Here is a 26,953-nt window from a genome sequence, read left to right as displayed (position 1 = left end):
GCCTTTATGCCTATTTGCCTTTAAAACTTGTGTCTTGAATTAAGTTTAAACTTACCACAGAAGCCTGCAACTAAATTATTTTCTTATATGAATAAGCCCTAAGTTGATCGATTTGGTAATATTATTTATACATTGGAATTTTCTCAAGTGAGGCTATATTTAATTTCTAAACTGAGCTGTAATCAGTGAACTCTAAATCCAGATACTGTACTTGAAATCTATTTGTCATTACCTAAGTGGCTAAAAATAGTTATCTTTAATGGAATGTATACTGTTTATTGTATACTACTAGGGGAAATACTTTGAAAATAGCAATCAAATTGTGATTTATGTTTAGGAGAGATACATTCAACCACTTGACAACCTGGTTAGAAGATGCCCGCCAGCATTCCAATTCCAACATGGTCATTATGCTTATTGGAAATAAAAGGTAAAAAGACTAATTTAAAGCTTTTTTGCATTAATGATGAAGATTGTGGATAGCTGTTTATGTGATAACTGTTAAAGTGCTTATCTTGTACATATGTCCAAATGTAAGTTACTGGTTTCTCTTTTTTTTTTGAGGAAGGTTAGCCCTGAGCTAACATCTGTTGCCAATCCTCCTATTTTTTGCTGAGGAAGATTAGCCCTGAGCCAACATGTATGCCCATCTTCCTCTACTTTGTATGGGACGCTGCCACAGCATGGCTTGATAAGCAATGCATGGGTCCGCACCCGGGATCTGAACCTGCGAATCCTGGGCCGCTAAAGCGGAGCGCATGAACTTAACCACTGCGCCACTGGGCTGGCCCTGTTGGTTTCTTAAATTATAGAATTTTGAAAATCCTAAGATATTTCTCTTGGTTTTTAAAATACAGACAATAAGCTTTGTTGGAAATTATTATTATTATTATTATTATTATTATTAGAAATAGTTTTTGTTGGAAGGTATACTTTAAAAAATAATCTGAAGGAGTTTCATCTGATTAGTAATTTAAAATAAAACCCACTGGTTTATTTGGGGGATAGATCACTGTTAAATATTATCCAAATTGTTTTAAATACTTGGCAGTAGAAATGAGTATCTGTGCAGAACTCAGAGAAATATTTTTTCCCTTTTTCATAGCATAATGTGCATTACTTAATGTGCATGAGTTAATACAATACCTAGATTAATCAAGTGTATTTCTGCTTAAAGTCCTGAATAACTTCTAATATTGTTTAGTAGATATCACATTAGTACTTTTAAGCTTACCTCTAAGGCTTTATATTAGTGTCGTCCTAATGTTGTTTCCTCAGTCTTGTTTTACTTTATATCTTTAGGGAACATTATCTGCAGTGAATGTTCTTGTGCTGTACATTTAAAATGGCAATACATGGGAAAACAGTTTCTTGGCCATAGTTTCTGTAAACTTTCAAGAGTGGAAACGTTTTCACTAACTTGAGTAGAAAATTACGGTGGTAACAAATAAAATTAATATTTTTAAAATGCTAGACACAGAATTTATTCATTTTTTATGTTTATAAAATAGTATTAAATGATGTTTTTAGCAAAGTAAAATCATGACTCATGATAGTGAACACATGTCAAAGCTTTTCTATATCTCATTAATTGAGGGAACCACTAAGATATTATAGTCAGTTCAAAAGAGAACTGAAAGTACCACACATTTATAATCAAATAAGGAATGCTGAAATGAATTTACAAAAGAATGTAAATCTGAACAGTATCCCCAGGAATACAGTTGTATTCCACGGGGCACAGTCTGCATTTCTGTGGACAAGAATTACTTGCATTATTATCTGTCTTGCACAAGTTAATTTCTATCTCTACAGTCTTTGAAAATTTGTAAGATGCAGTTAAAGCAGTGCTTAGATGGAGATTATAACACTAAACGCTTATAATAGGAAAAAGCTTCAAATCAATAACTTAAGCTTTTGCCTTAAGATTAAAACTAGAAAGATAAGAGCAAATTAAACCCAAGGTAAGCAAAAAAGGAGATAATAAAAAGAAAACCTATGAAACCAAAGCTAGTTCTTGAGAAGATAAATAAAACAGATAGTGATCATGAAAAAAGAAGACACATATTACCAATATCAGGAATAAAAGAGTGACAGTACTACAGATCCTTAAGATATTTAAGGGATAATAAGAGAATATTATAAACAAAAGAAATAACCGGATTAGGGAGATGATGGTCAAAGGGTACAAACTTGCAGTTAAAAGGTGAATAAGTTCTGGAGACCTTACACAGCGTTGTGATTATGGTTAACAATCCTGTACCATATACTTCAAAACTGCTGAGACTAGATCTTAAATGTACTCACCACAAAATGAAATGATAATTATGTGATGTGATGGAAGTGTTAGCTAACACTACGGTGGTAATTGTATTGTGTTATGTAAATGTATGAAGTCATCACATAGTACACTTAAACTTAGTGTTATGTGTCATATCTCAATAAAAAAAAAATCCCTAAACAATTTAAAAAATATGTATTTTCTTCACAGCTGTTTGATCCCCCAACTCTAAGCTGTAGTTACCATGGTCTTCCTAAACTTCCTATATTAGATGACTACTTTCTTATCTGTAGAGTCCTTAAGTCCAAAAAAAAAAAAGAAAAAAACCTAAATAAATGGAGAGATGTACCATATTCATGGATCAGAAAACTAAATATTTTTGAGATGTCAATTCTTCCCAAATTGATCTAAAGATTCATTGTAATCCCAGTCAGAATTCTTCAGGTTTTTTACAGAAGGAAGAAATGACAAGCTTATTTTAAAATTTATGTGAAAATGCAAAGGTCTTAGAATAGCCAAAATTGGCAGATTTATTGGTTTCACTAATACTGATTTCAAGATTTATTATAAAGCTACTGTAATCAGTTTAGTCTGCTGTTGGCATAGACAGACATAGATAAGTAGAACGCAGTGAGAAGTCCAGAAGTAGATCCTACATATATGGTCAATTAATTTTTTGACAAAGATGGCAAGGCAGTTCAGTGGGTGAAAGGGTAATCTTTTCATCAAATGGTGCTGAAACAATTGAATAGCCAACACAAATGTTCATGGCAGCTTTATTTGTAATAGCCCAAAACTAGAAACAACCCACATTTTAACTAACAGGTTAGTGGATAAATTGTGACGTCGCCATACAATGGAATACCACTCAGCAGTAAAGAGGAATGAGCTGTTGGTATATACAGCAAAGTGGCTGAATCTCAAAACAATTATGCTGAGTGAAAAAACCCAGACAAAAAAGAAGACGAACTGTGTGCTTCTGTTTATATAAAATCCTAGGAAGTGCAGACTAATTTATAGTGTCAGAAAACAGAGCATTAGTTGCCTTAGGATACAGAGGGAGGAAAGAATGGGTTACAATGGAATATGAGAAAACTTGTGGGAGGCTGATGGCTTCACAGGTATACATATGTCAAACTCATCAAATTTTATGTTAAATGTACAATTCCTTTTATGTCAATTATACTGCAGTAAAGCTGTAAAAAAAAGAGTTAAGAGCAAATAACATTGTACTGTATAGATTTGATTTTACGAAGTGTTATTTTAATAGAAGTTGAGGTTTGCTGTTAAGAAAAAATACTTAAGTGACATTTCCATTGTAAAAGACCAACTATTGGTTACTTCTGGTTACTTCTTTGTAACTAGAAGTATCTGTTAGCTTAAAGTTCACTCAAGACCTTTCTTGGTTACTCTTTCATCATTTAAATCATCTCACTAATGTTTTAAGGTTAAGGCTATTAGAGGGAAGCTTTAGTCTTTGTAATATGGAGGTATTCATATTACTACTCAGTGGTGATGTGTCAAAAAATAAGAAGAGGAGAATATTTGGAGAACAAAGAGAATTTTCATACTTTTATCTTACCATCGTTTTCCTTGTATCTGAAACATGGTGGGTGGCAGCTCACTGGTGGCTTAAAATTGGTTGCTGCCCGTGAGGAGCTTATAGTCCAAATATGAAAAGGAAAAGCTAAGTATAGTATATGCAAGAGGTGTTTCTAATGATTGTAGATGGGTGGCCCTTATAATTAGGAGTATAGTAGTTGTGGAAAGACATTTTAAGGAAGAAACTAGGAGAAAGGAAAAAAGAATGTATGACATCCAAAGAGTGAATGGGAATGAACAGAGATAAATGAGGTGATTATTGTTAGATGAGATGAATTGGGGTAGACATAGAAACAGGGAACAAGCAATTTTTGAATTAGATACATTAAGCAGTAGGGAACCAGTGAAGGGATTTGAGAAGGGCAGTGACCTAATCAGAGTGACAGGTGACACAGATTTTTCTTACTATGCCATTTTAAATTGGTTATACAAGAAATAGGAAGCAGAGTCTACAAAGATGGAAGTTTCTGGTAGTCAAAGGATTATAATACAAACCCTAAACAAAAAGGAGGCATAAATTAAGAGAATGGTTTAGGAAAGAAAAGATATTTAAGTAATAAAAGCAACTTAAATGGGATTAATGGGGGTGAAAAGTCAAAGGCAACAAATATGATTTTATGCCTGGAAAACTGAAGAAACAAAGTAAAGAAGCATGATAAAACAGAAAGATCATGAATACTAAAGAGCCACTTCCTTTTTTTTGAACAATCGCTCAAACGCCACTTGCTTTTTTTTGAACAATCCCTCAAACGTGCTTGTCCTTAACCCTTTCTCCTAAGATAACATGTGTGAATGCAAACATAGAAATACTGGTAGTGGAAAACTCGGAATAACTTCATCCCAAAATAAGGGATTGTTTAAATAAAATGTGGCATATGCATAAAATAGGATAAGGAGTAGTTAAGGGAAAGTATTTTCTTGAAGTTTTTGTGTAATTCAAAGCTAGTTTTCCCTTAGGAATGATTGTCAGATAAGGAGGGTGAATTCCAGGAGCAAGCTACCACTTCACTGTTGCCAGCATTTTCCCCCCATTTTTTACTCCTGCCAGGTTGTGAGTTCCATGAGGCCCAGGGGGTTTTGGATTTTTGTCTGTTTTGCTGAGTGATCTGTCCCCAGATCCAGGAAAGAGCTTGGCACACAGGAAACCTTCAGATTATAGGTGGATAAATTATCCTTGCCCAGTTATGCTATAATATTTGCAAACTTAGTTTGCCTGCTTTTTATGTTCTCATCTTACCACTAATATTTCGTAGGACAGTCACCTAACTTAACAGCATGGCATAGCCTTGTGGTTCTCTTTGTAGTATTTTATATCAAACTTCATTTGCAACATTTCAGGTTTTTTGAAGTCTTTTTTCAGCATTTGCACCGCTGAATGAATGCTTAGATGGCATTTTATAAATCGTAAAATATTTCTAAAGCATAGCATCTGTGAAAGTTACGAAACAGTCAGAAGAGTCACTTAGGGAAGTTTCAGTTATAGAAACAACAGTGACTGATAATGAGCTGCTATATGGCAACTTTGTAAACATAATTGACAGCTTATCCAGTCAGCTAGCTTTGAAGTTATGCAGTTCCTGGTGAATTTTATAAAGTTGAAACAATGACGTTACTTAACATTAGGTGAATGAGACTTTAACATCTTTGTTTTGTTTTGTTTTAGCCCTAATTTGTGGTATTTTGATTTGCATAAAATACTCCCATTCTTTACTGTGCACTCAATAAAAATAATACTGTAAAAGACTGCAAAATGACATGGGGAAGTGATCCACAATATAGTAAGTAAAAAAAGCAAAATACGAGTAGTGTGTATGAGTATATTCTAGTAGAGAAGAAGCAGACAATAATAGTGAATGAGTAATACAGAATGGTATTTGTGAAGATGTTAATTACCTGTGGAAAGTGCAATTATGAGTAGTTTTTTTCTTTGTATTTGACCAAAAGTTCTTCGGTATAATCAATTATTAGAAAAGGTAATGAGTAAAAAAAAGTTGAATGGTACAGTACAGCACAGTGGCCTGGATGGAATCACTCTACCAGCTCTTCCTAGAGTGTGAGCTTGGGTGCTGCACTTAACCTCTTTGTGCCTCAGGTTCCTCCTCTGTCAAGCAAATTCAATGACATAATCCATGTAAAAGACTTCACACAGTACCTGGTTCATACTGTTAACTCTCATCATCCAGCAGTAAGGAAATAGTTAAGTGAATTGTGATATATCCACTTAATGGGCTATTATAATTAATTGATCACTAAAAATGATAATTATGGAAAAGATGTAATGACATAGATACTAATATTAAGTGAAGAAAATTAGGACACAAAGTTAAATATATAGCATTATTATGATTATATGTAAAACAAAGTCACTTTTGAGTAGAAAAACAATAAGAAGAAAGAAGTTAAAAGTAAGTCAATTTTAGGATGACTACCCTACTTAACAGAGTAACCTTCCTCCTCACCCTGGAACTCATCCTGGAACTCCTGATTCTGCTGACTCTGCTCTTCTACCTGTTGGCACTTCCCAACATCCTATATCCTTTACTCATCTAATATTGTTGTCTTTCTGTCCCCTACTATACACTTTTTTGTCTGGCTTTTTCGTTAATACATCCCAAATGCCTACTAAAATTCCTGGCTTATAAAAGGCATTCAGTAAATACTTGTTGAATGAATGAATGGCTTCATTTTCTTGGATTTTTCTGTATTTTCTAATTTATTGAGGATGCTAAAAAGCATTTATGAAGCTTACTAATACTCAGCTAAAGGCATATTAACATATATGTGTGATACCATGCACGTTCGTCAGATTGACAGGTCTTAAGTGTAATCTTACCACATGTTGGTGAGGATGTGATGCAATGGGAACTTTCAAACATTGCTGCTTAGAGTATCAATTATACAACTGTTTTGGAAAGCAGCTTTGTACTAAGTATATATTTAAGTGCAGTGGCTTTTGTGTTTTTGATTTGACCTAAAATAAATACATTTTACATCATGACCTAGTACATAAATTATGTGTGTGCCTACATAAATAAGAAAAATTCCATGAAACCATGGGTGACACACTCTGGTATTTTCTATTCTATTTCTTTTTTTAAAAATTCTGATTATGACTTACTAAAGTGATTTTACAATTCACTGAGGCATGGCACAGTTTGAAAAATAATACCTTGGAAAAGTTTGGCACACATACACAAAATGTATAAAATTTTCATTGTAACCATGTTTATAATGATGAAGAATTGTAAATAACTTTGTCAAATGGAGAATTAAAATTTAAATTTTAAATTAAAAATACAATTTAAAAAATTGTATGGCATTCATTCAATAGAATATAATACAGCAATAAAAAAGTAAGAAATTATGGGACCGGCCCAGTGGCACAGCAGTTAAGTTTGCGCATTCTGCTTCAGCGGCCTGGGGTTCGCCAGTTCAGATCCTGGGTGCAGACCTACTCACCACTCATCAAGCCATGCTGAGGCAGTGTCCCACGTAGAAGAGCTACAACTCTACAACTGTGATACATAACTATGTACTGGGGCTTTGGGGAGAAAAAAGAAAAATAGGGAGATTGGCAACAGATGTTAGCGTAGGGCCAATCAAAAAAAAAAGTTAAGAAACTAGATCTACATATATTATGTGGAAGAACATAATGTTGACCAAAATTAACAAGTTGTAAAATGATAGCTACATTTGAATTTTTTAAAATGTCCCAAAAAACCCTCTCTATTGTGTGGCTATCAACATGAGTATAAATATAAAAACATGCATGAGAATGGAAACATCAAATACAGAGTAGTGGTTACCTTTGGGGTAAGATGTAAGTGAATGAGATCAGAAACAGACAGGCACACAGGAGGCAATTCAAGTGTAACTATCGATTTTATTTCTCAACAGAAATCTGATATAACTGTCAAAATAATATGCGTCAAGGCTAGATGGAAGTACATGGGTATTATATTATTCTCCATCCTTTTCCGTATGCTTAAAATATTTTATGACAGTAAAGTTTTAAAATTTTTACAGTAAAATACACTTGAAGGAGACTGCTACTTCTCCCCCTGCCTTACTAATACAGTTCCAGTATGGTAAAAGTGAATGCCACATGTTCATCCAAAGTTTCTAGCGTAGACTTTTGTTTCTCTCTCTCTTTCTATTAACAGTTTTACTGGAAATTAAACCAATGGGGATTAATAATCTAATTGATGTTTCTTTAGTACTTTGGATTTCATGAAGCAATTTCCTATAGCTTCTGAGAGTTGTATGGCTTATTTTTTTAATCACATTCGGAGAAACTCAGTCAATCTAGCTGAAGGATTAGAGAAACGACTGTAGTTCTGCTCTCTCAAATTATTATTTTAAATAAAATGGTTCCCTTCTTTGGGAACCTATTATACTCAAAGACAAGGTGTTGGGCTAGGTGTTCTCTTTAGATTTCTACTAGTTTTAGTGTTCTAGGACTCTAACTCAGAATCTTTCTTCTGTTGGATTGTTAGTTCTTTGAAACTAAGCAGTGTGCTCTAAATGCTTTGCCCGTTGTAATACCCAGAATAATGCAGTTGTTTATTATGTGTTAAAAATTAATTGAAAGAATGGTCCACACAACTTTGAATCTCATGGTACAGTTTCCACAGATGCCTGTATTTGTACTGTGTTGGTTAATAACATGGCCCTTTCTTTTCCATGTTTAGTGACTTAGAATCGAGAAGAGAAGTAAAAAAAGAAGAAGGTGAAGCTTTTGCACGAGAACATGGACTTATCTTTATGGAGACGTCTGCTAAGACTGCTTCCAATGTAGAAGAGGTAAATAAGAGGTCTTTTTAAATGTTTATCATCTTTTTACTTAATAGAAATGTTTTATATACTTAATATTTATTGGTATATCTTCCATAAGCTTTTTTGTCAATGATAGTCTTTAAATATCATAAAGTAGGAAAATTTCTTCCCTGTGAAATGCCTTGTGACATTCATCTTCTATCAGACTCTTAAATTATATTTGAGCCTTCTCCTGAAGCCAAAATGCTTTAACACATCTTTGTATATGTTTTCCCTAAAATCTTTTTTATGTTGCATGAGAGGGAAAAAAAGAACACTAATGAAATTTGGAAGTGTTTCAAGACACTAAACATTTGTAGCGATTTGTATTCATTCTGCTTAAATAGGGAAAGTATTATATTATTGCTATGTAACATTATACAAAGCATGAGAATTCTGCCATCTTTAATAGATAAAATTTGCTATATCTCAGTTATTTCCATTGATCAACCTGACATGTTGGAAGTTTTCTGATCACATCGTGTTCTTTTATGCTTTATGTGTTAGGATGTGGTATTTATATACGACACATCAATGAGTAGACAGTTAATCCTCTCTAAGGTAAATGTATAACTACACTGTGTTTTATAAAAAAGCAGAAATGAGGCTAAGAAAGTAGTTTGCCCAGAGTATTGCTGTAGTTCCCACCTTCTGGATAAAAATCTTAAAAGCAGCTGCAGAAAGGGATTCTAGAAAACAAATGATTAAAGAATCTCATCGTTGTAAGGATAGCAGAGGATGAGGTGCTAGGCAGCAGCTAGCACTGTGCCTTCAACATAGTAAACAATAAGTAAATATTTATTAAGAATGATACTGGGAGCTCTTCTAATTAACCCTTGAACCCAGAAATTGACTACGGTAATTCAACAGCATTGATATTTTCACTGAAGAATTCTTTCTTAGGTAAAATATTATACTTATCTCTACTTGATGAGGTGCTCTGGGATTGTCTTTAATGCATTTCCTACAGGCGACTACCTGTTGTTGCCAATAATTACAGCTTGATAACATACAAGAGTAGTGTTTCACTTCACACAGCGAACCCAGAGAGAAATTCATTCTGTCTCTTTGTTCAACTTAATGTAGACATATAAAACTGCCTGTTTCAGGAAGGCACTCCTTTATTAGACGTGTTGTATTTAAAACCATAAGGGCCAACATGTTGTGGGGATTTCAGGACATCTGAAACATATCTTTATTGATTATTGACAATGGATTTTCTTGTTGATTTTGGGAATCATAAAGCCAAAATTGTCTGCATTTTAATAAAGAACCATACTATGACGTCAGATGACAAGACATCAACTACTGGAAAGTAATCCTAGATTTCTAGTTGTCTTTAATGCATTTGTGTTCATTTTTCTTTTTCTTAACAAATAATGGTAGTTGTTTATTTGTAAGCAGCAAATTACTGTTGTCATTTGGCTGCACATTTAAATGAAATATAGTCCATTAATGTTTTGGCAGCACCTATTACAAAAATTCTGTATCTGTGGTTAATAATAAAAATAATTGTTTAAATTTGATCTGGGCAGGAGTTTCCCATACTCATGAGAGAACATCATTTTACTTAATCATGTAAATTAATTTGCCTCTCAGAAGCCGAGGATGTTAAGAAATAATCTTTTTAAAAGATTCATAGACAAATATTACATAATATAATCATTCATGAGATTTTACCTAAAAGCTAAAAATATTTCATGATAAAGTATTTTAAGAAGGTGAAGGACTATTCTGTGATCCAAAGAGGATGAAATCAAACCTGGACCTCTTTTTTTTTTTTTTTTTTTTTTCCGAGGAAGATTGGCCCTGCACTAATATCTGTTGCCAATCGTCCTCTTTTTCTTTTTTCTCCCCAAAGCCTTAGTACGTAGTTGTGTATCATAATTGTAGAGTTGTAGCTTTTCTACATGGGATGCCACCTCAGCATGGCTTGGTGAGCGGTGAGTAGGTCCATGCCCAGGATCCGAACTGGTGAACCCCAGGCTGCCAAAGCGAAACGTGCAAACTTAACCACTACACCACCAGGCTGGCCCCTGAACCTCTTTACATGACTTAGGAACTGATTGAATATGAAAATAATAACCAAAGGACTTACTTTCACCTTTTCCTTCTGCTAAGTACAACTAAAACTATGAACATTACATATAAAACAATTACAAGATGCTGAAGGGGAGAGAAGGCCAACCAGCTAGAGACCTTGGGACTTGAGGAATGACACAGCAGTGATTTCCTTTGGTTTTCTTTTTGCCTCATATACCTCATATTGGGTGCTGGAGAAACTGGCAACTAGAAAGTCCAATAAGTGCGGGGGGGGAAAAAAGCCTACTCTCTAGCCAAAGGACCAAGAAAGGCACAGCCTAGCAAAACAGAAAGCTTTTGGAAAATAACCATTTTGCTACAGCCGAACATCACAGAAAAAATTATGGTGCTGCTTCCACCATGAGCTGGCTGTAATGAGGTTCTCCCACGCTCATCATTTCCCTCTGGGAGTCGTGTCAGAAGAAGCCAGCAAAAGCATAGATCTAAATAAAATCTAGAGTCTCATAACAGTACCCGAAGTCCAGATTTCAACGGAAAATCACTCTTCATACCTAGTACCAGGAAGATCTTAAACTGAATGAAAAAAAAGATTATCAGTAAATGACAAAAGCAAGAAGACAGAGATCTTAGAATTATCTGGTGAAGACTTTTTAGGCAACCATCTTAAAAATGCCTCAGCAAACAATTAGGAGCATGCTTGAAACAAATGAAAAATAGTTTCAGCAAAAAAAAATACAAGATAAAAAGAAGAACCAGATATAAATTTTAGAGCTGAAAAATACAATAACTGAAATTAAAAACTCAGTGGATAGGATCAACAGCAGAATGAAGGGGCCAGAGGAAAGAAATAGAGAACTGGATTACAGAAGAATAGGAACTACTGAGTCTCAACTGCAGAGAGAAAATTGACTGAAAAAAAAAAGAGAGTGCCTCAGCCACCTGTGGGACTATAACAAAAGCTCTAACGTGTGTTTTCAGGGTCCTAGAAGGAAAAAAGAAAGAAGATGGCTCTGCAAAAGTACTCAAAGAAATAATGACTGAAAACTTCCCAAATGTGGCAGAAGATATAAACCTCCAGATTCAAGAAGCTGAGCCACCTCCAAACAGGATCAACCCAAACAAATCCACACCAAGACAAACTTCTGCCCATAGTCAAGTGTCTGAAAGCTAAAGACAAAAGATCTTGAAAGCAGGGGCCAGCCCTGTGGCGTAGTGGTTAAGTGCATGCGCTCCGCTGCTGGTGGCCTGGGTTCAGATCCCAGGCGTGCACCGATGCACCGCGTGTCAGGCCATGCTGTGGCTGCATCCCATGTAAAGTGGAGCAAGATGGGTACAGATGTTAGCCCAGGGCCAATCTTCCTCAGCAAAAAAGAGGAGGATTGGCAATAGATGTTAGCTCAGGGCTGATCTTCCTCACAAAAAATTTTAAAAAAAGATCTTGAAAGCAGTGAGAAACAACACCTTACCAATTTGAATGACAGATTTCTCGTTAGAATCAATGGAGGCCAGAAGAAAGTAGCACAACATTTTTCAAGAGCTGAAAGAAAAGAACTTTCAACCCAAAATGCTAAAACCAGCAAAAATATCTTTTAGGAATGAAGGGAAATCAAGATATTCTCAGATGAAAGAAAACTAAGAATTTATCAATAGCACATCTACCATATAAAAGAATGGCTAAAGGAAGTTATCTAACAGAAATGAAATGATAGAAGAAGGAATCTTGGAAGAGGGAACACTATTCAGTAATCAAAAGTATGGATAGACTTTTTTTGTTAAAACTTTTGAATCTTGTAAATTATAGTTGACAATTGAAGGAAAACTATAATGTTTTCTGATGTGGTTCTCAGTGTACATGCAGGAAATACCATAAACCATGGTGGAGAAAGGGACATCAAGGGAGGTATGATTTCTACACTTCACCTGATTGGTAAAATGACAACACTAGTAGACTGTGATAAGTTATGTATATAATGCAATACCTGGAGCAACTACTAAAAAATATACAAAGAGATACACTTAAAAAAGATAGATAAATCAATATGGAGTTCTAAAAACTGTTCGGTTAACCCTCGGAAAGGCAGGAAAAGAAAAAAAACAGCAGACAAAAAATAAAATGGCAGACAGAAGCCTTCACATAGCAGTAATTACATGAAATGTAAATGATCTAAACATACCCATCAAAAGACAGAGTTTGTCAGAAAGGATTAAAAAACATGATCTATATGACATCTATGAGAAACTCACTTTAAAACAATACAGGGATGTTGAAAATAAAATGATGGGAAAAGATATATCATGCAAATAATCAAAAGAAAGTAGGAGTGGCTTTATTAATATCACATAAAGTAGACTTAGGAGCAAAGAAAATTGTCAGAGACAGAGTGGGACATGATATAATAATAAAAGAAGAGTCCTCCAGAGACGAAGTCAAGATGGCGGCGTAGGCAGACTCTGAACTCACCTCCTCCTGCAGACACAGCCAATTTACAACTACTCCTGGAAAAATTAGCCCTGAGACAGAACTGAAAACTGGATAAGAGGAACTCCTGCAAGAAAGCACAATCCTAATTGAGGTAGAAGAGGCAGAAACTCCCTTCTGGAGAGGAAAAACACTGCCTTCACAAGCTGCAGCGCCTCACGGCCGCCCGGAAGCAGCCCAAAGGTACACAGCCCTCCCTGGAGGGGTGGGGTCCCGAGCCGGGGAGCGCCCCCACTGTGGGCATTTTGTGGACCCAGCACAATTGAGACGAGTGGCATAATATCTGACTTTGCCTGCTACTAAAACATTGGGGAGTACCCCCAGAAAATCTGGTTCACAAAGAAATTAAAACCGGCTCTTAAAGAGCCCACACGCAAACTCACCCATTTCAGAAAGCAACCTGAAATCACCAGAAAGAAAGGTGCACAGTGCTTTGGTGAAAAGAGACTCACCTAATAGGCCCTGTGTGCATCTCGGTGAGAGGTGAGACCTCTCCAGACTGGGACATTGGCGGTGGCCATTGTTGTGGGCGTTTTGACACAGACACCGTTGGAGTTCTCCCTGGGGCCTGCTGGCCCGGGGTCTGCCCCACCTGCTAGAGCACCAGTTTGGTCCAGCTCAGCCAGGGCAGGCAGCCCACCCTAGAGACTGGCCCCACTCAACAGCGGGCCCTCGGGCAGCTTGTGGGCCTGCATATATTGGTGACTGGATTCTCTGCAGCCTGGCAACTGAGCCGACTTTGGTGGGGTGGGGCGTGCACAAGGAGCGGGTGGATAGTGTGGGGCGGTGGCGGAGTGTGTGGGGCTCCCGCCGTGGAGAGACTGGGTCCGCTTCGGGGAGTCGGGGCACGCACAGGGGGCAAGGCTGTGTTGACTGTGTGTGTGGACCTTTGGGCAGTGGGGCTTGTCATCTGCAGAAGACTTGTGCTTCTCAAAGACCCACATAGGGGGTTTGCCCCACCTTCCAAAGCCTGAAACAATTGGGTGCTCCCGTGCCTGAGGCCAGCCCCACACAGCTGCAATCCTCAGAGAGCTGACAAGAGACCTAAAGGTTGGAGGCTTATAGCAATTGTAAGGCCCTGAGCCTAACAACCTGCCACACTGGGTGCCTACTCACTTAAAAGAAATACTGCAACACAATTGTGGTATTAGAACTTACAGCCAACTGTGCTGGGGCTCCCCACACCTGATAAAGAGACTGAAGGGCCCACAACAACTACAAGCAGCTGAGCATTACAACAGCAGGCCAGGAGCATAACTCGGCCTCCCTGGGCACCTACAGGGAGAGCAAACAGGCCACAACAGAAGGACACACGTAGCCCACATAGGGCTCACCCCTGGAACATTGAGAACTAAGGGAAGCACACTGCAGGCCCCCTAAGGCATTACTCACATAAGGTCACCTATCCAAGAGCAGGAGACTAGCTGACCTACCTAATACGTAAACACAAGCACAGGGAAAGAGGCAAAATGAGGAGGCAAAGGAATACATTCCAAGTAACGGAACAGGACAAAACCCCAGCAAAGGAACTAAGTAAAACAGAAATGAGCAACCTACCCAACAGAGAGTTCAAACAAAGAGTGTTAAGGATGCTCACTGATGTGGGGAGAAGAATAGATGAACTCAGTGAGAATGTCAACAAAGAAATGGAAGATATAAAAAAGAGCCAATCAGAAATGCAGAATACAATACTGGAAATGAGAAATTCACTAGAGGGACTCAAAAGCAGAGTAGAGGATACAGAAGAATGGATCTGCGAGCTGGACGAAAGACTAGAGGAAATTACCCAAGCTGAACAGGTAAAAGAGAAAAGAATTAAAAAGAGTGAGGACAGTCTAAGGGACCTCTGGGACAACATCAAGCGCACTAACATCCAGGTTATAGGTGTCCCGGAAGGAGAAGAGCGAGACAAAGGGGCAGAGAATCTATTTCAAGAAATAATAGATGAAAACTTCCCTAACCTAAGGAAGGAAACAGACATCCAGGTACAGGAAGCACAGAGAGCCCCAAACAAGATAAACCCAAAGAGGCCCGCCCACACCAAGACACATCATAATGAAAATGTCCAGAATTAAAGATAAAGAAAGAATCCTAAAAGCCGCAAGAGAAAGTCAAGTTACATACAAAGGAAACCCCATCAGGCTATCAGCTGACTTCTCAGCAGAAACCTTACAGGCTAGAAGAGAGTGGCACGATATATTTAAAGTGCTAAAAGGAAAAAACTTACAGCCAAGAATACTCTACCCAGCAAGGTTATCATTCAAAATGGAAAGAGAGATCAAAAATTTCCCAGACAAGCAAAAATTAAAGGAGTTTGTCACCAAGAAACCAGTGCTACAAGAAAAGTTAAAGGGACTGATTTAAGGGGAAAAGAGAAGACCACGAATAAGAAGAATTACCTATTTCCATGGTAAATGGGTAATGGATACAAATGCACAAAAAAGAGGTTAGATATGATATCAAAAACATAAGAGGAGGGAGGAGGGGAGTTAAAGAGTAGAGCTTTCAGACAGAGGTCAAACTAAAGAGACCATCAATTCTGTATAGAAGAAGAAAGGAACAGAGAAGGACTATTAAAACACTGAGGAAAAAAAAAAGTTAAAAAATGGCAGTAAGTACATACTTATCAATAGCTACTTTAAACGTCAATGGAGGGACCAGCCCGGTGGTGTAGTGGTTAAGTGCACACACTCGGCTTTGGTGGCCCTGGGTTCACAGGTTCAGATCCCGGGCATACACTGACGCACAGCTTGTCAAGCCATGCCGTGGCAGCATCCCATATAAAACAAGAGAGGGAGATGGGCATGGATGTTAGCCCAGGACCAATTAAACAAAAAAAAAATCAATGGACTAAATGCTCCAATTAAAAGGCATAGGGTGACTGATTGGGTAAAAAAACAAGACCCATATGTATGCTGCATACAAGAGACACACTTCAGACCTAAAGACACTCACAAACTGAAAGTGAAGGGATGGAGAAAGATACTCCACGCAAATGGCAATGAAAAGAAAGCTGGGGTAGCAGTATTCATATGAGACAAAATAGACCTTAAAACAAAAACTGTAGGGCTGGCCCCGTGGCTTAGCGGTTAAGTGCGTGCGCTCCGCTACTGGCGGCCCAGGTTCGGATCCCAGGCATGCACCAACGCACCGCTTCTCCAGCCATGCTGAGGCCGCGTCCCACATACAGCAACTAGAAGGATGTGCAGCTATGACATACAACTATCTACTGGGGCTTTGGGGGAAAAATAAATAAATAAAAATTATTTTAAAAAAAACTGTAAAAGGAGACAAAGAAGGGCATTACAGAATGATCAAGGGAACAATCCAACAAGAGGATATAACACTTGTAAATATCTATGCACCCAATGTAGGTGCACCTAAATATATAAAGCAATTATTAACAGACATAAAAAGAGAAATAGACAGTAACACAATAATAGTAGGGGACTTTAACACTCCACTTACACCATCAGATAGATCATCCAAACAGAAGATCAATAAGGAAACATTGGCCTTAAACGACATACTACAACAGATGGACCTAGTAGATATATACAGAGCATTCCATCCAAAAACCGAACAATACACGTTCTTTTCAAATGCACATGGAACATTCTCCAGGATTGATCACATATTAGGCCACAAAACAAGTCTCCATAAATTTAAGAAGATTGAAATAATACCAAGTATCTTTTCTGACCACAACGGTATGAAACTGGAAATCAACTATAGGAAGAAAATCAGAAAAGCCACACATACGTGGAGATTAAACACAATGCTACTGAACAACGACTGGGTCAATGAAGAAATCAAAGAAGAAATCAAAAAATACCTGGAGACAAATGAAAATGAAAATACGACATGCCAGAATTTATGGGATACGGCAAAAGCGGTTCTAAGAGGGAAGTTTATAGCAATACAGGCCTATCTCAACAAACAAGAAAAATCTCAAATAAACAATCTAACAATGCACCTAAAGGAACTGGAAAAAGAAGAACAAACCAAGCCCAAAATCAGTAGAAGAAGGGAAATAATAAAAATCAGAGCAGAAATAAATGAAATACAGACCAAAAAAAAATAGAAAAAATTAATAAAACCAAGAGCTGGTTCTTTGAAAAGATAAACAAAATTGACAAACCTTTAGCTAGACTCACCAAGAAAAAAAGAGAGAAGGCACAAATAAGTAAAATCAGAAATGAAAGAAGAGAAATTACAACAGACACCTCAGAAATACAAAAGATTATAAGAGAATACTGTGAAAAGCTATATGCCAACCAATTCGACAATCTGGAAGAAATGGATAAATTCTTAGACTCATACAACCTTCCAAAACTGGATCAAGAAGGAGTAGAGAATTTGAATAGACCAATCACCAGTAAGGAGATCGAAACAGTAATCAAAAACCTCCCCAAAAATAAAAGTCCAGGACCAAACGGCTTCCCTGGTGAATTCTACCAAACATTCAAAGAAGACTTAATACCTATCCTCCTCAAACTCTTCCAAAGAATTGAGGAGCGGGGGAAGCTCCCTAACTCATTCTACGAAGCTGACATTACCCTGATACCAAAACCAGACAAGGACAACCCAAAAAAAGAAAATTACAGGCCAATATCACTGGTGAACATTGATGCAAAAATCCTCAACAAAATACTAGCAAATCACATACAACAATACGTTAAAAAGATTATACACCATGATCAAGTAGGATTTATTCCAGGTATGCAGGGATGGTTCACCATTCGCAAATCAATCAACGTAATACACCACATTAATAAAGTGGAGAATAAAAATCACATGATCATCTCAATAGATGCAGAAAAAGCATTTGACAGGATACGGCATCCATTTATGATAAAAACTCTGAATAAAATGGGTATAGAAGGAAAGTACCTCAACATAATAAAGGCCATATATGACAAACCCACAGCTAATATCATCCTTAGTGGTGAAAAACTGAAAGCTATCCCTGTAAGAACAGGAACCAGACAAGGATACCCACTGTCACCACTCCTATTTAACATAGTACTGGAAGTCCTAGCCAGAGCAATCAGGCAAGAGAAAGAAATAAAAGGAATCCAAATTGGAAAGGAAGAAGTGAAACTGTCACTATTTGAGGATGACATGATTTTATATGTAGAAAACCCTAAAGAATCCACCAGAAAACTTTTAGAAGTAATAAACGAATATGGTAAAGTTGCAGGATACAAAATCAACATACAAAAATCAGTTGCATTTCTATACACTAACAACGAAGTAGCAGAAAGAGAAATTAAGAATACCATCCCATTTACAATTGCAACAAAAAGAATAAAATACCTAGGAATAAATTTAACCAAAGAGGTGAAAGAGCTGTACACGGAACACTATAAAACATTGCTGAAAGAAATTGAAGAAGACACAAAGAAATGGAAAGATATTCCGTGCTCTTGGATTGGAAGAATTAACATAGTTAAGATGTCCATACTTCCTAAAGCTGTCTGTAGATTCAATGCAATCCCTATCAAAGTTCCAACAACATTTTTCACAGAAATAGAATAAAGAATCCTAAAATTTATATGGAACAACAAAAGACCCCGAATAGGTAAAAGAATCCTGAGAAAAAAGAACAAAGCTGGAGGTATCACACTCCGTGATTTCAAAATATACTACAAAGCTATAGTAACCAAAACAGCAGGGTACTGGCACAAAAACAGATACACAGATCAATGGAATAGAAGCGAAAGCCCAGAAATAAACCCACACGTCTATGCACAGCTAATCTTTGACAAAGGAGCCAAGGACATACAATGGGGAAAAGAAAGTCTCTTCAACAAATGGTGTTGGGAAAACTGGATAGCCACATGCAAAGAAATGAAAGTAGACCCTTACCTTACACCATACACAAAAATTAACTCAAAATGGATTAAAGACTTGAACGTAAGACCTGAAACTATGAAACTTCTAGAAGAAAACGTAGGCAGTACACTCTTCAACATCGGTCTTAGCAACATATTTTCAAGCCCAATGTCTGACTGGGCAAGAGAAACAATAGAAAAAATAAACAAATAAGACTACATCAAACTAAAAAGCTTCTGCACAGCAAAGGAAACCATCAACAAAACGAAAAGACAACCTAACAATTGGGAGAAGATATTTGCAAACCATACATCTGATAAGGGCTGAATCTCCAAAATATATAAAGAACTCATGCATCTCAACAACAAAAAAACTAACAACCCAATTAAAAAATGGGCAAAAGTGCCCACTCTCACCACTCCTGTTCAACATAGTACTGGAGGTTTTGGCCAGAGCAATTAGGCAAGAAAAAGGAATAAAAGGAATCCAAATAGGTAACGAAGAAGTGAAACTCTCACTATTTGCTGATGACATGATTGTATATATAGAAAACCCTAAAGAATCTGTTGGAAAACTGTTAGAAACAATCAACAACTACAGCAAAGTTGCAGGGTACAAAATCAATCTACAAAAATCAGTTGCATTTCTATATGCTAATAATGAACTAACAGAAAGAGAGCTCAAAAAGATAATACCATTTACAATTGCATCAAAAAGAATAAAATACCTAGGAATAAATCTTACCAAGGAGGTGAAGGACCTATACAATGTGAACTACAAGACATTATTGAGGGAAATCCACGATGACATAAAGAAATGGAAAGATATCCCATGCACGTGGATTGGAAGAATAAACATAGTTAAAATGTCTATATTACCTAAAGCAATCTACAGATTCAACGCAATCCCAATCAGAATCCCAATGACATTCTTCACAGAAATAGAAAAAAGAATACTAAAATTTATATGGGGCAACAAAAGACCCCGAATAGCTAAAGAAATCCTAAAGAAAAAGAACAAAGCAGGAGGCATCACAATTCCTGACTTCAAAACATACTACAAAGCAATAGTAATCAAAACAGCATGGTACTGGTACAAAAACAGACACACAGATCAATGGAACAGAATTGAAAGCCCAGAAATAAAACCACACATATACGGACAGCTAATTTTCAACAAAGGTGCTAAGAACATGCAATGGAGAAAGGAAAGTCTCTTCAATAAATGGTGTTGGGAAAACTGGACAGCCACATGCAAAAGAATGAAAGTGGACCATGTGCTATCGCCATTCACAAAAATTAACTCAAAATGGATCAAAGACCTGAAGGTGAGACCTGAAACTATAAAACTCATAGAAGAAAATATAGGCAACACACTATTTGACATTGGTTTTAAAGGAACCTTTCCGATGACATGCCTACCCAGACTAGGGAAACTAAAGAAAAAATAAGCAAGTGGGAATTTATCAGATTAAAGAGCTTTTATAAGACAAATGAAACCAGAATCAAGGTGAACAAACAACCAACCAGCTGGGAGAGAATATTTGCAAAACATACATCTGACAAGGGGTTGATCTCCATAATATATAAAGAACTCACACAATTGAACAACAAAAAAACAAACAACCCGATCAAAAATGGGCAGAGGAAATGAAGAGACACTTCTCCAAGGAAGATATACAGATGGCCAATAGGCACATGAAAAGATGCTCAACATCACTAATCATCAGGGAAATGCAAATCAAAACAACACTAAGATACCACCTCACGCCCGTTAGAATGGCTATAATCACCAAGACAAAAAACAACAAATGTTGGAGAGGATGTGGAGAAACAGGAACCCTCATACACAGCTGGTGGGAATGCAAATTGGTGCAGCCTCTATGGAAAACGGTATGGAGATTCCTCAAAGAATTAAAAATAGAGATGCCCTATGATCCAGCCATCCCACTACTGGGAATCTATCCAACGCACCTGAAATCAACAATCCAAAGAGGCTTATGCACCCCTATGTTCATTGCAGCATTATTCACCATAGCCAAGAAGTGGAAGCAACCTAAGTGTCCCTCGACTGATGATTTGATTAAGAAAATGTGGTATATATATACAATGGACTACTACTCAGCCATAAAAAAAGACAAAATCGTCCCATTTGCAACAACATGGATGGGCCTGGAGCGTATTATGTTAAGTGAAATAAGCCAGAAAGAGAAAGACAAACATTGTATGATCTCACTCATGTGGAATATAAACCAACACATGGACAGAGAAAACTGGACTGTGGTTACCAGGGCAGTGGGGGTGGGGGGTGGGCACAAGGGGTGAAGGGAGTCATATATATGGTGATGGACAAACAAAAATGTACAACCCAAAATTTCACAATGTTAGAAACCATTAAAACATCAAAAAAAAAAAAAAAAAGGTCAAAAGACCTGAACAGACATTTCTCCAAAGAAGATATACAGATGGCCAACAGACACATGAAAAGATGTTCAAAATCATTAACTATCAGGGAAATGCAAATCAAAACTACAATGAGATGTCACCTCACGCCCGTCAGAATGACTATAATTAACAAGACAGGAAACAACATATGTTGGAGAGGATGTGGAGAGAAGGGAACTCTCATACACTGCTGGTGGGAGTGCAAACTGGTGCAGCCACTATGGAAAACAGTATGGAGATTCCTCAAAAAATCAAGGATAGAACTACCATATGATCCAGCTATTCCACTGCTGGGTATTTATCCAAAGAACTTGAAAACACCATTGCGTAAAGATACATGCACCCCTGTGTTCATTGCAGCGTTATTCACAATAGCCAAGACTTGGAAGCAACCTAAGTCCCCATGAAGGGACGAATGGATAAAGAAGCTGTGGTATATATACACAATGGAATACTACTCAGCCATAAGAAACGATGAAATCCAGCCATTTGTGACAACACGGATGGACGTTGAGGGTATTATGCAAAGTGAAATAAGTCAGATGGAGAAGGTCAAATACCATATGACTTCCTTCATTAAGTAGTAGATAGTAACAACAATAAACAAAGACATAGAGACAGAGATTGGATTGTTGGTTACCAGAGGGGAAGAGGGGAGGGAGGAAGGCGAAAGGGATAATTCGGCACATGTGTGTGGTGATGGGTTGTAACTAGTATTTGGATGGTGAACATGATGTAATCTATGCAGAAATAGAAGTATAATGATGTACACCTGAAGTTTATACAATGTTATAAACCAATGTTACTGCAATAAACAAAAAATTTACAAAAAAAGTTGACTTAAATAGGAAAAAAAAAAAAAAGTAGAGTTCTCCAGGAAGTCATAGCAATACTAAGTATGTACACACCAAACAACAGAGCTGTAAGGTATGTGAAGCAAAAACCAATAAAACCAATGAAATTAAACTAGACAGTGGAAGTAAACTAGAAATCAATGACAGTCTCCAACTATGATTGTGGATTTGTCTGCTTTTCTTTTCAGTTCTGTTCATTCCGGTTATCAATAACAAATAACTTGAAAAATCTCCAGAGACTTGGAAACTAAACAATACACTTCTAAATAATCTGCGTGTCAAAGGAGATGTCTCAAAGGAAATTTAAAAATACATTGAACTGAGTGAAAATGAGAATACAACGTATTGGAATTTGTGGGAAACAGGTAAAGCCGTGCAGAAAGGGAAATTTATAGCATTAAATCTGTACATTAGGAAAGAGGAAGTCTCAAATCAAGAATCTTTGTTCCCACCTCAAGAACCCAAAGCAAAATAAACCCAAAGCAAATAGAAGGAAAGAAATAATAAAGAGCAGAAATCAGTGAAAGTGAAAACAGTAGAGAAAATCAGTGGGAAAGAAGCTGTTTTTCTCAAAGGTCAATACAATTGACAAACCTCTAGCAAGACTGACAAAAAAGCAAAGAGAGAAACCACAAATTACCAATATCAGGAACAAAACAGAAGATATAACAACAGATCCTCTAGACATCAAAAGAATAATACATAAATATGATAAATTAGATGAAATGGACAAAAAACACAAACTCAAAGAATGCAAACTACCATAACTCACCTAGTGTGAAATATAGATTATTTGAATAGCCCTTTAACTATTAACAAAATTGAATTAGTAATTTTTCAATTCCCCAAAAAAAGACCCAGATGGTTTCACTGGAGAATTCTACCAAACATTTAAAGAAAGATTGAATACCAGTTCTATACCATCTTTTCCAGAAAATAGAAGAGATGGGACATTTCCCTATTTATCTTATGAAGCTAATGTTACCCTGATACCAAAATGAAAGAAAGTACAAAAAAAGAAAAATATAAACTCTTTATTGATATATAAGCAAAAATTCTCAACAAAACATTAGGAAATAGAATTTCAGCTATATATGAAATCATATACATATGTAAAATATATACATCATGGCCAAATGGAATGTATTCCAGGGATACAGGGCTGGTTCAGTATTCAAAAATGAAGTACTATAATCCATCATTTTAGTAGGGTAAAGAAGAAAAACCACATCATAGCAGTCAATGCAGGAAATGCATTTGACAAAGTTCAATACCCATACATGTTTAAAAACTCTGAAAAAAAATAGGAATTGAGGAGGACTTTCTCAGCTTGTTAAAGAGCATCTACAAGAAAACCTACAGCTAACATTATACTTAGTGGTGAAAGGCTGAAGGCTTTACCCCTTAGATCAGGAACAAGGCAAGGATGTCTGCTGTCACCATTATTCAGCATATTGGTGGAAGTTCTAGCCAGTGCAATAAAGCAAGAAAAGGAAATAACGGCACACAACTCAGAAAGGAAGAAATAAAACTTTTTATTTGTGGATGACATGATTGTCCCTGTAGGAAATCCCAAGGAATTTACAAAAAAATAAAAAATAGATCTAATAAGTGAGTTTAAGCAAGGCTACAGGATACAAGACAAATACATTAAAATCTATTATGTTTCTATGTGCTAGCAGTGAACGCCAAAACTTAAAATACAATACCATCTATAATCACACAAAAAGAAAATGAAATACCTAGCTATAAATCTAAAAATAACACATACAGGACATGTATACTAAAAACTACAAAAAGCTGATGAAAGAAATTAAGGAAGATCTAAATAAGGAGAAACATACTGTGTTCATTGTTTGTAATACTCAGCCTAGGAAAGATGTCACTTCTTCACAAATTGATATACAGGTTTAATTTAATTCCTATCAAAATTCCAGTAAGATTTTTTATAGATTTCTGGCAATATTATTATACAATGTATATGGAAAGGCAAAAGAACTAGAATAGCTAAAAACAACTTTGAAAAAGAAGATTAAAATAGGAGGAGTCACTCTGATTTCAAGTCTTACGTAGCTACAAGTCATCAAGACTGTGTGATATTAGTGAAAGGATAGATACATACATCAGTGGAACAAGAATAGAGAACCCATAAATAGATCCACATAAATATGTCCAACTGATTTTTAATAAAGGTATAAAAACAATTCATGGAGGAAGATAGCCATTTCAACAAATGGTGCTCTAGCAATTGGACATCCATAGGCAAAAAAAAAGAACCAAAGTCTCACACCTTATACAAAAACCAACTCAAACAGATCATGAAGTTAAATGTGAAGTGTCAAGCTGTTCATCTTTTAGGGGCAAAAAACAGGAGAAAATCTTCAGGATCTGGTGCTAGGCATGCTTGTCACTAAAAGCATGATCCATAAAAGGAAAAATTGATAAATGAGCCTTTAAAAACTTTTGCTTTATGAATGATCCTGGTAAGAGGATGAAAAGATAATCTAGAGACTGGGAGAAAATACTTGCAAAGCAGATATCCAACAAAGGAGTAATATCTAGAAAAAAGAACTCTCAAAACTCAATAATAATAAAAACAATCCAGTTAGAAAATGGGCAAAAGAGATGAGCACACATTTCATCGAAGAGGATATATAAATGACAAATAAGCACTTGAAAAGATATTCAGCGTAACTAGCCATTAGAGAAATGCAAATTAAGACCTCCATGAGATATTACTACATGCCTATCAGAATGGCTAAAATAAAAAATAGTGACAACAACAAATGCTGGCAAGGATATGGAGAAACTAGATCACTCATACATTGCTAATGGGAATGTAAAATGATACAGCCACTCTGGAGAACAGTTTGGCAGTTTCTTTAAAAAACTAAACATGCAACTACCATACAACCTAGCAGTTGCACCCTGGGCATTTATCCCAGAGAAATGAAGACTTATGTTCACACAAAAATCCATACACATAGCAGCTTTATTCATAATAGCCGAACACTGGAAACAACTCAAATGTCCTTCAACGTATGAATGGTTAGACAAAGAATAGTACGTTCACACCATGGAATACTATTCACAAGTAAAAAGGGACAGACTGTTGATGCAAGCAACAACCTGGATGAATCTCCAGAAAACTATGCTTAGTGAATAAAGTCAATCCCAAAAGCTTGCATACTGTATGATGCTACTTTTGTGTGTGTGTGTGTGAGGAAGATCAGCCCTGAGCTAACATCCATGCCAATCCTCCTCTTTTTGCTGAGGAAGACCGGCCCTGAGCTAACATCTATTGCCAGTCCTCCTCCTTTTTTTCCCCAAAGCCTCAGTAGTTAGTTGTATGTTATAGTTGCACATCCTTCTAGTTGCTGTATGTGGAACGCCGCCACAGCATGGCTGGACAAGCGATGCGTCAGTGTGCGCCCGGATCCGAACCCAGGCCGCCAGCAGCAGAGCTCGCACACTTAACCGCTAAGCCATGGGGCCGGCCCCTGTGATGCTGCTTATATGACTTTCTTGAAATGACAAAATTAGAGAAATGGAAAACCAATTAATCGTTGCTAGTGTTAAGGAGAGTGTCAGGATGGAAGGGAAGTGGGTGTGGTTATAAAAAGACAACATGAGGGATCCTTATGGTAATGGAAATATTCTGTATCCTTTTTCGCTGTTTTGGTTGTAACAATGTACTGTGCATTTCCATGATATCAGCATTGGGGGAAACAAGTTAAAGGTTGAACAGGATCTCTCTACATTATCTCTTACACCTGCATGTGAATCTATAATTATCTCAAAAAGTTTGATCAAAACACAATAATAACCACATACAAACAACTTTAACTAAATTTAACCTCTTCTTTAAGATTACAATAGCAATTAAGTAAGAATTAAGAAGCCTCACAATTGTACTATAATAAAATACTAATGTGAGAATACAGAATATAGTTATAATGATATTTTTTGAATTCATGAAGAACAGTTTCTTTTTCAAATTATTGTTATTAATTTTTTTGTTAAGTATGGTTCTTTTATGAGTCTCTGTCACATTTCTGCACAGAGTAAATTTTTATACAACTAGGTCCCTCCATGCTAAATGTTATGTGTTTAGCATACGCCTAACAAAGCATAGAGTTACTACTGTTGAGATTTTTATTACGCATAGACTTTCTTAATAAGATTTCTCAGAAGTAGCTGAAGATAAAATTATACTCATATTCATAAAAAAGACAGCTAGGCTAGATGGAATAAGAAAGACCTAGTTGGAAGATAATGATGAGTTTTACATTTAGCTAGGTAACTAAGGGAAGAACTCCAAAAATGAGCTAAACATTAGAATATTTTGCACTTTAATATATAAACCAGTATTTTTTTTTAAAACAAAACCAACCAAGTTCATTCATGACCTCTATGCATGTCAGACTTTTTTTTTTTTTTGAGGAAGATTGGCCCTGAGCTAACATCTGTTGCCAGTCTTCCTCTTTTTTTTCTTTTTTCTTCCCAAAGCCCCAGTAGATAGTTGTAGGTCATAGTTATACATCCTTCTAGTTGCTCTGTGTGGGACGCTGCCTCAGCATGGCTTGATGAGCAGTGC

The 26,953-nt window shown here is 36.5% G+C and overlaps 1 protein-coding gene across 1 annotated transcript in view; it reads left to right on the top strand.

The window, feature by feature from the left end:
* The window catches only part of RAB2A (RAB2A, member RAS oncogene family), a 100,178-nt gene that overhangs the window by 54,176 nt on the left and 19,049 nt on the right, over window positions 1-26,953 (top strand). Inside the window, exons 5-6 of the mRNA XM_087420531.1 lie at window positions 338-430; window positions 8,575-8,686. Coding sequence (XP_087276657.1) covers window positions 338-430; window positions 8,575-8,686 — 205 coding nt within the window. The remainder of the gene's footprint in view (window positions 1-337; window positions 431-8,574; window positions 8,687-26,953) is intronic.

This window comes from Ceratotherium simum, chromosome 31 (assembly GCF_057802395.1).
Source record: "Ceratotherium simum simum isolate JZ-2026a chromosome 31, ASM5780239v1, whole genome shotgun sequence".
NCBI classification, from domain to species: Eukaryota; Metazoa; Chordata; class Mammalia; order Perissodactyla; family Rhinocerotidae; genus Ceratotherium; species Ceratotherium simum.
Note: the sequence above shows the minus strand (reverse complement) of the source record. Positions and strands in the feature narration are given on the sequence as shown.